Source organism: Ambystoma mexicanum, chromosome 13, assembly GCF_040938575.1.
Source record: "Ambystoma mexicanum isolate Mex_15411 chromosome 13, UKY_AmexF1_1, whole genome shotgun sequence".
Classification (NCBI taxonomy): Eukaryota; Metazoa; Chordata; class Amphibia; order Caudata; family Ambystomatidae; genus Ambystoma; species Ambystoma mexicanum.
Window position 1 is genome coordinate 393,140,522 of NC_090938.1, and position 12,275 is coordinate 393,152,796.

General features: G+C 48.1%; 1 protein-coding gene across 1 annotated transcript in view; it reads right to left on the minus strand.

Moving 5' to 3' along the window:
• Window positions 1–12,275, minus strand: part of IPO4 (importin 4) — a 3,008,003-nt gene that overhangs the window by 378,910 nt on the left and 2,616,818 nt on the right. Inside the window, exon 25 of the mRNA XM_069633964.1 lies at window positions 196–321. Within this exon, the coding sequence (XP_069490065.1) occupies window positions 196–321 (126 nt within the window). The remainder of the gene's footprint in view (window positions 1–195; window positions 322–12,275) is intronic.

Genomic DNA, 12,275 nt, shown 5'->3' on the forward strand with positions numbered 1-12,275 from the left:
TGGGACACCATAGGTTGACACTGTGTGTTTGCCATTGCATTCCGTAGTGGAGCCAAGGATGGTGCAAATTGAATGCAATTAATGCATTTCTGACTAAGAAAAGTGGGTATCCAAAGCAAGAGGTTTGTCAGGGAGGATGGATGAATAAGAGAAAGCATTGACATGGGCACTTCTGTTTTACAAGACTTTACTTACCGTCTTTCCGATAAGCAGAGGAAGGAATCCTGCAAAGAAAGGAGCAAAGGCATCACCACCCACTGCAGCCGCGACCAGGGGGATGCCTTCACCCGCATACTCCACCAGCATGGCATCAAATTCTGCCTGAAAAAAGAACAAAGAGACTGTTAGGACAATGGGCCTATCTGAGGAACACTAGTGGCTGCTCTGCTACAATCCTATCAGCAAGTTACCAGCTAAGGTCTAGTCATCTCCAAGGTCCCAGCCATGATTCTACCTGTGACATCGCTGCCGTTTCCCTGATTCTACTAGAAGAGCCTCTTCTAAAATTCAGCCATAAACACACATGAGGGTTCGAGTCCCTGTTGGGGTTCCGCCCTATCTCTGATAAAGGGTGTGGTAGAGCTAATTTGGTGTAGTAAATGCTAACAAACATCTGTTAACCTACCACATTTGTTCCATGAAGAAGCCCAGCTATGACCCTAATTGAAGGGCCGCTGCTTAAGGACCCACTCCGGATTCTTTTTGGGCTATTTTAACAGAGGTTTGCCATAATCCTTTGTACTTCAGGAGGGGCACTTCTCAAACATTGCCCTACCTTGGAAGACCATACTGTTGCTCGACATGACAAACGCAGGTCAATGACACCTGCACAAGGATTTCTTTACAATCGAGAGTGTTCCTACCACCTACATTAAAAACCACTAGTGTAAGCTTACCACAGGTTTTTCGGGGACACTCATATTTGAACCTTTTGTATACGGCTGTGTGTGGTCTCTGAATGTGTCCCTATTCCTGAGCTCTTTCACTGCCTGGCCGTGATCAATAGCATATAATTGGGGATAGCAATGTAGTGAAATCCAGATCTGGAGGAAAGTGTTCAAGCTCAAAATCGGATAGTAGTAGCTGTGGAATCCTCAAAGTTAGCACATGGCCACTACATTAGCGGATACTAAAAGGTCAGACGTATGTCAACAGTTGATTTTAGCACATGAACAAATGCATGAGCTCCTTACTTATTCTAATATTTCCAATTCAGGATGAGTGCAGCAGGTTTATGATATCATACTAAAGCCAACAATCCAACTACATAAATTAGCATCGGCAATGCCTGCAGACCTGGCTTTGTAAAGGTAGATTATATGATTTTTCTCTAAATCCTGCACAGGACAAAGGAAGGTTTACTAAAAATACTTAATATTGTAAATGGGCCCCTGGAAAAAAATCCCAATGCTTCTGCTACATAGTTCCCGACTAGTTACCCAGTGTCTGGTTTTCTTTGGACCTTTACCTGTGTTTTAATGTTTCTGATCTGTACTCATCATGCATGCTCCAGAAATCAGCAACACCTCATTTACATGCCGATGGGCACCTGATGGTTGGACCATACACTGCTACCGTGTTCCTGTAAAGAACAAATTACTTGCCTCTCGGTAATGTTCTTTCTGATGGATGTTCTACACACAGATTCCTTATCTCTGATAGCCTATCCACAGTGCAGCTGTTGCTCGGAAACTTAGCTGCCAGTAGGGAGCAGCTACCCGTCTGCTCCATCTGATGCCTCAACACCCTTGAAATGACATTGGGGCTAGTATACACTGAGGTGCTGAACCTTGTAACCTCAGTCCCACCCCTTTTCCCTAGCACTCTGATGCTGAAAGACAATGGAACCATTGGTGTACTAGCTATTCGCCAATAGGGGTAAGTAGGGAGGGGTGGTGAGGAATCCGTGGTACGAACATCCATCAGAAAGAACATTACCAAGAGGCAAGTAATTCATTCCTCTAATGGATTCCTTCCTCCCACGGATTCCTCATCTATTATAGACTCCCAAAGCAGTATGAAAATCTGCAGGAGGGAGGAGAGCAAGGACACCACTTAGAACAGAATACTCCGGAGTACCGCCCTACCAAAACAGGCATCCTGAGCTGAAAGGGAATTCAAGCCTTAACGATTACCAAATGTGTGCATAGACACCCACTTTGTCGCCTGGCAGATGTCTAGGACAGGAACTCCCTTCTGCAGGGTAAATGTGGCAGCCACTACTCTGGTAGATTGGTTTCGCAAAGCCTCAGGCACATCATTCCCAGCCAGATCCAAGCATTTCAAGATGCTCAGAATGATCCATCTTGACAGGATCTGTTTGGTCACAGACCTGCCAGAACGATCAACAGCGTAACCAACCAAAGGCTGTTCATCTTTCAAAGACCCTCTCATCCGAGATACGTAGTAGCTGAGGCCCCGCACAGGGTCCAGCCGATGGAATTGTTCCTCTGCCTTAGAAGGATGAGATGGAGGAAAAAATACAGGAAGATGGCATTTTGAGAGAGAGAAAAATCTGAAACTAAGTTTGGAGGAAAAGACGGTCTCACACTCAAATTCACCTTCACTTTGGAGAAAACCAAATATGGCGGTTTAACTCCTGGAGCACACTCACCCATCTCACGGAAGTGATGAGAACCAGGAAAATCGCATTAGGGTGAGCAATCTAATAGAACAGGAACAAAAGGACTCAAACGGAGCTCCCGTAAGGAATGTCAAAACGAAATTTAAATGCCACAAAGCAACAACAAACTGGTGTGCAAGAAACTGGTTACACAAACCATGCAAGTACTGCGTGACTGAAGATTGTGAAGAATGAGCCCTGTTCTGGGGACTTCTTGAAAACCAAAATAGTGGCAAGGTATTCCTTTTACAGTGCCACTCTGCAGGACTACTTGGGTCAAGGCCAGCAAACCTTTTTAAAACAGTGGTAACAGACAGGTTAGAGTCCAGATCCCTCTCCTAGCACCAAGACGAAGATATGCCCCATCTGCAGGCATAATGATAAATTTCTTACCGTAATGTTCTTTGAATGGATTCTTCCACCGCAGATTCCTCAGCAGATAGATATCCATTCCAGCGTCAGCCGCTCTGATAACTTTTCGATAGGGAGCGTAGTGCACCTCGATTTGGCCGTCGATCCATCTTACCTCGGTCGTTGCACATATACTGGTTCACAATGTCCCTGTGCCTCAGTTATTCACCCCCCCCCCCCCTGCAGCCCCCTCCTTCCAGCCCCGAGCTCAGCCGCTGCAGAGGAAGACTAAGGATCAGGCTAAAATAGCCATAACGTATAAGAAAATGGAAGAAACATAAGAGGTTTTTTTTTTTTATTGGGGGACCGGTGAGGAAAAGCAGAACCCAGCAAGATGCGGATGGAAGTCCTCGAAACAAAAGCTCATCTCTTTCTCCCAAGAGAAAAACAACCACTGATCATGACACTTTCATAGCGGGGAAGGATGGGAGGGTGATGAGAAATCTGCAGGACAATAATCCATAGAAAGAACATTACGGTACATCACTTCTGCTTCAATGGATTGTCTTTCTCACGCAGATGCCTCAGACTCCCCAAGCAGTACTCGTGAAAGAGGCAAGATGAAAGTCCCTTACAGGAGCACATTTTGCGAGACAGCTCACCGGAATCGAGCGTCAGCCCCACAGGCCACATCCAGGCTGTAGTGTTTAGTAAAAGTTTGCAGCGAGGAACAGATTGCCGCCTGGCAGATGTCCCTCACCAGTACTCCTTTCTGCAGGGCCGTTGAGGCTACCACCCCTCCAGTGGAGTGGGCTCTTATGCACAAAGGTAGTTCTATCCCCACATTGTGGTAGCGTTCAGAAAGGCAGAGCGTGATCCACTGCAAGATGGTCTACGTAGAAACAGCCAAATCTTTCTTAAACACAAGGCCACAAACAACTGAACCACCTTCCTGAGCTATGCTATTCTGGAAATGTAAAAACTGCGCCTGTGAAACAGCTGCTCCTCCTGGAGGAGTGAGGTGGTGGGTAAAAGACAGGAAGGTCAAAGGCCTGGGACAGGTGAAATTCTGATACCATCTTGGGTAGAAACCTGGGTTGCAATTTCAGGGAAACATTCTACTGGAAGAACCAAAGAAAAGGCGGCTTGCAGGATAAGGCCTGTAGCTCGATGACCCGCCCGGCCAATGTGATGGCCATTAAGAACGCGGTCTTCAAGGTGAGCAAACGCAATGCACAAGGAGCCGCCATAAGGAAGGCGAGAACCAAATTAAGGCCCAAGTCTGGAACAAAGGGTACAGGTGGAAACGTATTCAGTCAGAAGGCCCTTCGGGAATTGGCTCCCTCACCGGGATCGTAAAGAAAGACCCTTGTTCCGGAGACCTTTTGAAAACAGACAAAGCCGCCAAGTATCCTTTGACTGTGGTGGACTAAAGAGGACAGTGACAGAAGGAACTCCATCACTGAAGTGGTAGGGCAAGAGCTAGGGTCAATGTCGCGTTCCATGCAGCACGCCTCAAATCTTCCTCACCTGCACGCATACAGCGATCTTGTTGATAGTCTATGTGCAGCCAGTAGCACCTCAAGAATCTCTTCCAAGAGGTCCCAGTCATCATACCTAACCAACTCAACAGCCACACATGTAGGTTTAGGGACTGCAGGTGGAGCACCAGACCTTGCGACTCGGACAGGAGATCCGGCCAACAAGGCAACCAGAGAGGTGGGCAGCAGCTCAGAGTACCATTGTCGTCCTCCCCCAATCCGGGTTGCTCGGAACCTTCTCAATCTCCTGAGAACCCATGGGATAGCGGCAATCAGAGGGAATGCGTAGTGGAGAGCGAAAGTCCACTCCACGAGAAACACATCCCCCTCGAGCAAACCTGTCTGCGCTTCCTGTTGGACTGCATTGCCAACAGATCCACTGCTGGGGTTATCACAGAGAGAGAAGACCGACTCTAGGACTTCCTCCCACACTACCCACTCGTGTGAGACTGTGCTTTGTCAGCTCAGAGCATCCGCCAAACCGTTCTCCATCCCTGCTAGATGTTCTGGTGAGACAGAGATCTGATGCTCCAAAAGCCAGAACCACAGCTGCGGGTAGTGCATGGCCACTGTATTGTCCGTCGTATTCAGGACATGCTTCCTTTTAGGAGAGGGCGCAAACTCCTTTCAGGGCCGACTTGATGGCTCGCAGCTTCAGCCTGTTGATGTGCCACCAGGCTTCCATCACTGAATAAAGGCCTCTCAAATGCAAATCCTCCCAGTGAGCGCCCCAACCTTTCAAGGACACATCCGTGACCACCCTGGGGCCACGGAGGCCAGAAAGGTTCCCTCGCCAACAAGTTTTCACTCCTGCCCCACCAAGAAAGATTGTTGGGCACCGACCTGAACACTGTGAGAACATCTCTTAAATTGCTGAAGTACTGGGACCACTGACCCCGCAGGCGCCATTGCAGAGAACACATCCACAGCCTGGCCTCTGGCACTAGAGAAATGCAGGAGGCCATGAGACCCAAGTGACGGAGGAAGTAAACCGCCTGCAAAGTGGCTTGGTTCGGAAAGAGCTGGATCATCTGTTGGACATTGGCAAGTCTCACCTCAAGAGCAAAGGCCTTTCCTACCTGAGTGTCCAGAAATGTTCTGATGAACTGGAGCCTTTTTTATTGGTGGTGTGCGTGACTTCTGCAAGTTGAGGGAGAATCCCAGCCTGTGGACTAGCGAGCAGGTGACCTCGTGTTGGGGGACAAAACTTGCTGTCAACTTACCTCGGATCAACCAGTCGTCCAGATATGGGAATACATAGACGCCGGATCTCATGAGGTATGCCGCGAGTACCGCCATGAGCTTAGTGAAGACCCTTAGGGCGGGGGTCAGCCAAATAGGGAGCACCTTGGACAAGTAGTGCTTGTCCCCTTTGAGGAATCTCAGGAATGTCCTGTGCTTCTAGTGGATCGGCACATGGAAATATGCAGCCTGGAGATCTATGGACAGCAGCCAGTCTTGAAAGCTGAGAGCGTGGAGAATTTCTCTCAATGTCACCATCTTGAACTTGTCTTTACTCAGGAACTTGTTCAAGGCCCTGATGTCCAAGATGAGACAGAGTGCTCTCTCTTTCTTGGGTACCAGGAAATAGCAGGAAAACCAGCCCGAGGAAGTACCCCTTCCACAGCACCCTTAAAAATCTGGGCTTGCAGTTCTTCCTGGAGCTCCTGTTCCAGTTGAAGAGGGGGTGGTGGTGAACTGTCCGGTGGTCTTTTTAAGAAAGGCAGACGGTAACCCCACTGAACGAGCTGAAGAGCCCAGGCGTTGGAGGTAATCTACCGCCATTGAGTCCAGTGCTTGCTTATCCGCCCTCCAACCGGGGAATCGTCAGGGAGAAATCAAAGCGGCTTCTGGGGCAGAGCCGCCCCTGCTGCCACCGTCTGCTGGCCTCGAGGCACCTCTGCTCCCTCCAGAGCGCGACAAATGCCTCTGCCCCTGCCTAGGTTGCGAGAACTGAGCCTTCCTGCCAAAAGGGACATAGCGTCAGTATGCCTCTACCTTTTGAGGCTAATCTAAAAGGCAGACTTGACCGAATTTTGGGCAGCTGGGCCCAGCGACTGCAGCTAGCTTGGACTCTTTCCAAAGAGTTGTCCGCCTTGGGGCCAAAGAGATTCTCGCCGTGAAATGCGTTGTCTAGCAGTTTGTTCTGAACGTTTGGCGAGAACCCCTGTGTGCAGGTAAAGCCTGCCTCCTTAACACTGTGGCTAACCCTAAGGATCTGCTGATGCAGTCTGCGGCATCCAAGCCCTTCTGCAATGACTATTGTGCCACCTCTTTGTAGTCATCTACCAGCCTTTGAAAGCCCTCACGCATCTCCCTTTCGGGGATATATTGGGCATCCTCACCAATACCCACCCACAGACTAAATGAGTACTTGGTAAGCCCATGTGAGGTGTTGACCGCCTTTAGGGCCATGCTGCCTGATGAGAAGATTATTTTGGACAAAGCATCTACTTTCTTCCCATCCCGATCGATCGGGAGAATTGACGTGGACAGTCTGATAGAAACTGTGGTCGCCTGTACCACTAACCCCTCAGGGGTTGGGTGGATGGAGAGATATGGAGGGTCTCCCCTCCGTGGACTGTACTTTATAGTAATGAGTTCACTGGGGCGTGGGGCAAGGCACTTGCCACGAGGTGGCAATGCGGCCAGCGATAGCTGCATTGAAGGGCACAGCCCTTTCCGTAGAAGGCCCTTCATTTAAGATATCAGTACGGTCATAGCCTGTCAAAGCCTTGGCTGGATCACTCCATCTCAGGGCATTTACCTCCCATCCCACTAAAGTCTGATGTTTGGCGTTAGCATGTCTGTAAGGATGAGCCTGCTGCGTTTCCACCTCCGGGGGCGTTTCCAGCCCACTGGCATCATGAAGGCCCTTTGCCAGGCCAACCACAACCAGCTAGTTGCCAAAAGAAACCGAGCCTCCAGCACCTGAATAGGCAGGGTCAAAACCACTTTGATCATTATCATCATCATCATCATCATCATCATCAGGAGCACAAAATTATCGTCCACAGAGCCGAAAAACTGTCCTTACATCAATGTCAATGGTTTTGCAATCGGTGCCGAAAGATGCTTCGGTGCCGGAGGCACATTGGGTAATATCGGCACGGGAGGTGAACTGATGAGGGTCAGCACCGAAGGCGGCCCAAACTCGTTCGGCGCCGAGCCTGAAGCTCCGTCGATGATGATGTCGTCGAAATGGTGGTCACTATGGGGCTGGGGCTATCGGGCACCACTGGGGCCCTCCTGCATCGAGGGCTCACCTGTGACAGCAGCAGCCTTCTGGAACAAAGCCAACATCGGTTCCTTGAAAGCCTCCCACTCAGTCCTGGATGTCGGCCCCAATGACTTACCGGGGTCGTCCAAAGAATCGGACCAATGTCGGTGTCAATGGCGTCACCTTTTCTTATGGGAGGAAGAGGAATAGGACTGACTATGGGAATGAGACCTCTTCTTGGTCTTTTTTCTGTCTCTTTCCTCCTTCTTGGGAGTTAACCCCTCCATCTCAGCCTATGACGAACGGTTAACCGTACCAGAGATTTTGAGGAAGGTAGGCCCACCATGAGTTTCTATGCCTGTTCCCGGAAGGATTTAGGGTTCATTTTTCTGCACTAACCACAGCCCTTGGTGTCGTGACCGGCACTGAGGTACCACACACAGATGTCGTGCAGGTCTGTTACGGACATTTTGTAGCTGCAGTACCTGCAGTGCTTGAACCTGAATAACTCGGGTGGAGACATAACTCAAACTCGCGGTGAAAAAATACATCAAAATCATCTAATGTAAACGCTAAGTATTAGCAGTTTTTCCTCGAACAAAGTGTTAAGCGCACAGAAACAAAGAACTGAGGTACAAGGGCGTAGTGACGCAGTATATGTACAACGAATGATGTCACGTGCAGAACTTTTGACTGAGGCATCGAGGCAAGACAGATCGATGGCTGAGTCGAGGTGCACTACACCCCCTGTCGAAAGGTTTTCAAAGCAGCCGAGGATGGAATGGATATCTAACTGATGAGGAATCTGCGGGAGAAAGGCGATCCATTGAAATAGACATTTTGGCAGGTCTCCGAGATGAAAGGAGATCATGGATGTCAACTGACAAGTCCCACACCGTGTATCTCAGCCTCTCAGTAGCCAAGCATCAATGGAGCACTCATCCCTCCAACGGGTAGAACAAATAGACTCATTGGAAGACACCAAGGAGGGCAGGTGGACATGTACAGCAATTCTGGATACCACGTTCTCCGGGCCCAGTCTGAAGCATTCAGGATCAATGTGGTTCCGAACAGAGGCAATCTCGTTCGAACTAGAGGATTGGCCCGGGATCGATGGGAACGCATAAAGGAGGACAAATGTCCACTCGGCCGTCAGCATGTCTCCCAGAGCTCACAAACTAGGACATTTCATGGAGCAGAACAACTTGCACTTCCTATACACATTGGAAGCAAAGAGTTTAATTTGAGGAGTTCCGCAAAAGGAGATGATCTTATGTAGAACTTCCCAAAAGCGCTCCCATTCATGGGAGGCCAAAGTCTGTCTGCTCAAGGCATCAGCTGTGACATTCTCTTTTCCAGACAGATGGCTGCCGTCAGAGACGCGCTGTTCTCCAGAGCCCAGACCCAGTGTTACATTGCTTCTCTGCACAGAAGCAAGGAACCTCCACGACATGGTTTGTTCAGGTAGTGCATGACCACTGTGTTGATCGTCCGCATCTGGCAGATGTGGAGCAGATGCAAGTGGATCTAGGTCAACTGGCCTAAGCCCCGCCCACCTGGTGCCTTCCTGGTTGCTCCTCTTTTTTGCTACTTAAGGAGCCCTCCTGGCCTAAGCCCCACCCATTTGGTCTCTTACTGGTTGCCACTCTTTTTCCCTTACTTAAGGAGCCTTTCAGCCTCTTTTCATTTGCAGATGGGAGCAGGTGCAAGTGGATCTAGGTCACCTGGCCTAAGGCCTGCCCATGTGGCGCCTTCCTGGTTGCCGCCCTTTTTCCCTACTTAAGGAGCCCTCCAGCCTCTTTTCCTTTGCAGATGGGGAGCAGGTGCAAGTGGATCTAGGTCACCTGGCCTAAGCACCACCCACCTTCTTATGCCTACCTCTTCCTTTCTGCTCTTAGATTAAGGGCGTCTCTCGCCCGGGCGTCCGAAGCGAAGGGCCATTCCTGTTTGGACCAGGAGGACCCAAACCGCTACCCAGACAGCAGGTAAGCATGCACCAACATGTGTTTACTACCTCTGTCCCCACAGGCCATCCCCAACATCATCAGGCAACGCCAACGTCAACTTCTCCGGTGCTGGGGTGAGGACAGGTGCTCCGTGGCACAGTAATTTGTGCATTTGTAAAAGTTATTTTCTCGTTCTGCAGCGCGTGTGTGCGGTTTGCTCGCAGCGGCGCCACCTTGCCTGCGTGGTCCCTTGCAACTCCCTACCGTGTGTGCCTCGCGCGCCCCCCTTTCCAGCCTCCTGCAACCACACACCCCCTTTGCGCTTCCTCCTTGAATGCCCCGTTTTACATTGTATTGCTTTGTGTTCTGCTCCATTCTTCCTTCTTCTAGATTTACATTATTCGACTGCTTTGTTCTTTTGTATATTGCTCTGTGTTCTGCTGTGCTCCACCCTCCTCTAGGTTCTCTTTTTAATGACTGCTCTGTTCGTGATGCCCTGGTAACATGATTTGCTTACCGGACTACCTTGTTTTCTGCCTGCTCTTCCATCCAAGTTCTTTTCAACTTAGACAATCGTCCACAATTTTTACATTTTTTATTTTATTTTAATTTCTTTTAGTTCATTACAAACTTTTGAAATAAGAAAACAAAAAAAAAAGAGGAAAAAGAGAAAATAAAACCACAGAAGAAAAAGTATCATAGATTTCTGCATCTTTCTTATGCTAAATGCTACTTTCCAAAGCTTCCCAAGTTTTTTTCAATCGCTTCCAGAAAAAATGTTAATGCAAACGTCACTCGTTTGTTTCTCTTTCGTTCAATAGGCTACAGGCATCTTCAATGCTTTGCAAAGTCTTCAGTACGCTCACTTTCTCAAAGATAGTCTCAAGTCTTCAAATTTTGAGCAATATAGGACCAGGTGTTTTAATGATTCACTGCAGGCACCACAGAAACAACATTCCCCATCATCTTTTAGGGCTTTATTCCAGATACTCGTTATTTCTTTAGCTCGATAAAGATTCAGTCGATACATCAAATGTTCTTCTCTTGATCTTAGATGGAAATTTCTCTAAGCAGTTTGGTAGCTTATGACATTCCCGGGCTTCTGAGGGAGCATGTTTCATGCATCTATGGGATCTTCTTTGCTCCACTGTTAATACCAATCTTGGTCCCATAGTTTGTTTGATTTTATTAGGGTTCTGGATTAGCATATCCACGTCGGATGCGAGAAAGTTTAACAATTTCTCTCAGGCTTCTTTCCATTGTTCAAGGAAAAAATTCCATATTCGGTCACCTCCAGGTTCTACTATTTGGAACTGGGGTAAGCTGTCAGCACCCATGATTTTCCAATACAGGACCAAGGTGTTCCACTGGATTCTCGCATTAATCAAGATCATACCAAGTTCGTATCTAAGGCAGGCGATCAGTGCCCCCTTCGGTAGTTGCAGAATCTTTGTCCAGAAGGTGATCTCACACCAGGCCCAAATTTTATGTGTGCAGCCCAGCACAGTTTCGGCTCCAGAGATAAGTGATGGGATCACCTTTGCCCGGTAAAATTCCATAACAGGCCTTAAGCTGAATTTACCATATTTTCGGCTAATCACTGCACCTTGGGCTGTTAGCATTCTGCACTTCCGCCTTATTCTTTGTAGCATTGGCTCATCGGTTATGTTCGAGTTGATAGTTACACCCAGATATTGCACCTGGTTGACACACTCAACTGAATCATTCCCAATATACCACTTTTGCTCTTTAGAATTTTTTTTCCTGGTTATTGTACCTCAGGTTTTATAAAATCAAGATCTCCGTTTTACTTGGGTTGATTATTAGACCATAGACCATTTTTTTCGATGTATGTTTTGAGGGCAGTTAATTTGCGCTGCAAAACGATGGGAGTTGGGTCCAACAGAACCATGTCGTCTGCATAAACCATGTGTCCCAATTCTCTCCCGTTTATCTTGGGGAGGGGGGAAAAGATCGAGTTTATGATAAAGCATCGTCTACATCCGAGATTAACAGGGACAACCTTGCTTTACGCCCCTTGTTGTCTGAATCGGGGGAGAGAGCAAACCAGCTTGATTTAGTCCGATCCTGATTGATGTTTGTGAATGTAAGTCTTGAATAGCTGTCATAAGGTTATGTGGGCAGTCGTAGAGTGCTAACTTTTGCCACATGATTTGCTGATCTACGCTGTCGAATGCGTGAGCTAAGTCAACGAAAGCTACATAGATCTTGATATTCTTCTTAATTGCTTCCATCTTTAAGATATTCAGAATCAACAGGTTTAGGGAGCAACCCACTACCTTTACGTCTTGTCTATCCCAGTTTGTCTTGTGTCATAGGTCTTTGTTTCCTTTATCCATCGAACTAATTGATTGAGGACCTGTGTGGAGAATATCCTGCCCACTACGTCGAGCAGTGCTATTGGTCTAAAGTTTCCTGGCAGTGCTCGATCTCCTTTTTTAAATACGGGAACAACAATGCCCTTCTTCCAGGAGTCAGGAACTCTCTTATTTCTTTCAATATTTAGGAAGAGATGGTGTTAGGGAGAATTCTCTGTTTAGGCTGAATTTCCTAACCTAATGAGTCCCCCAGCA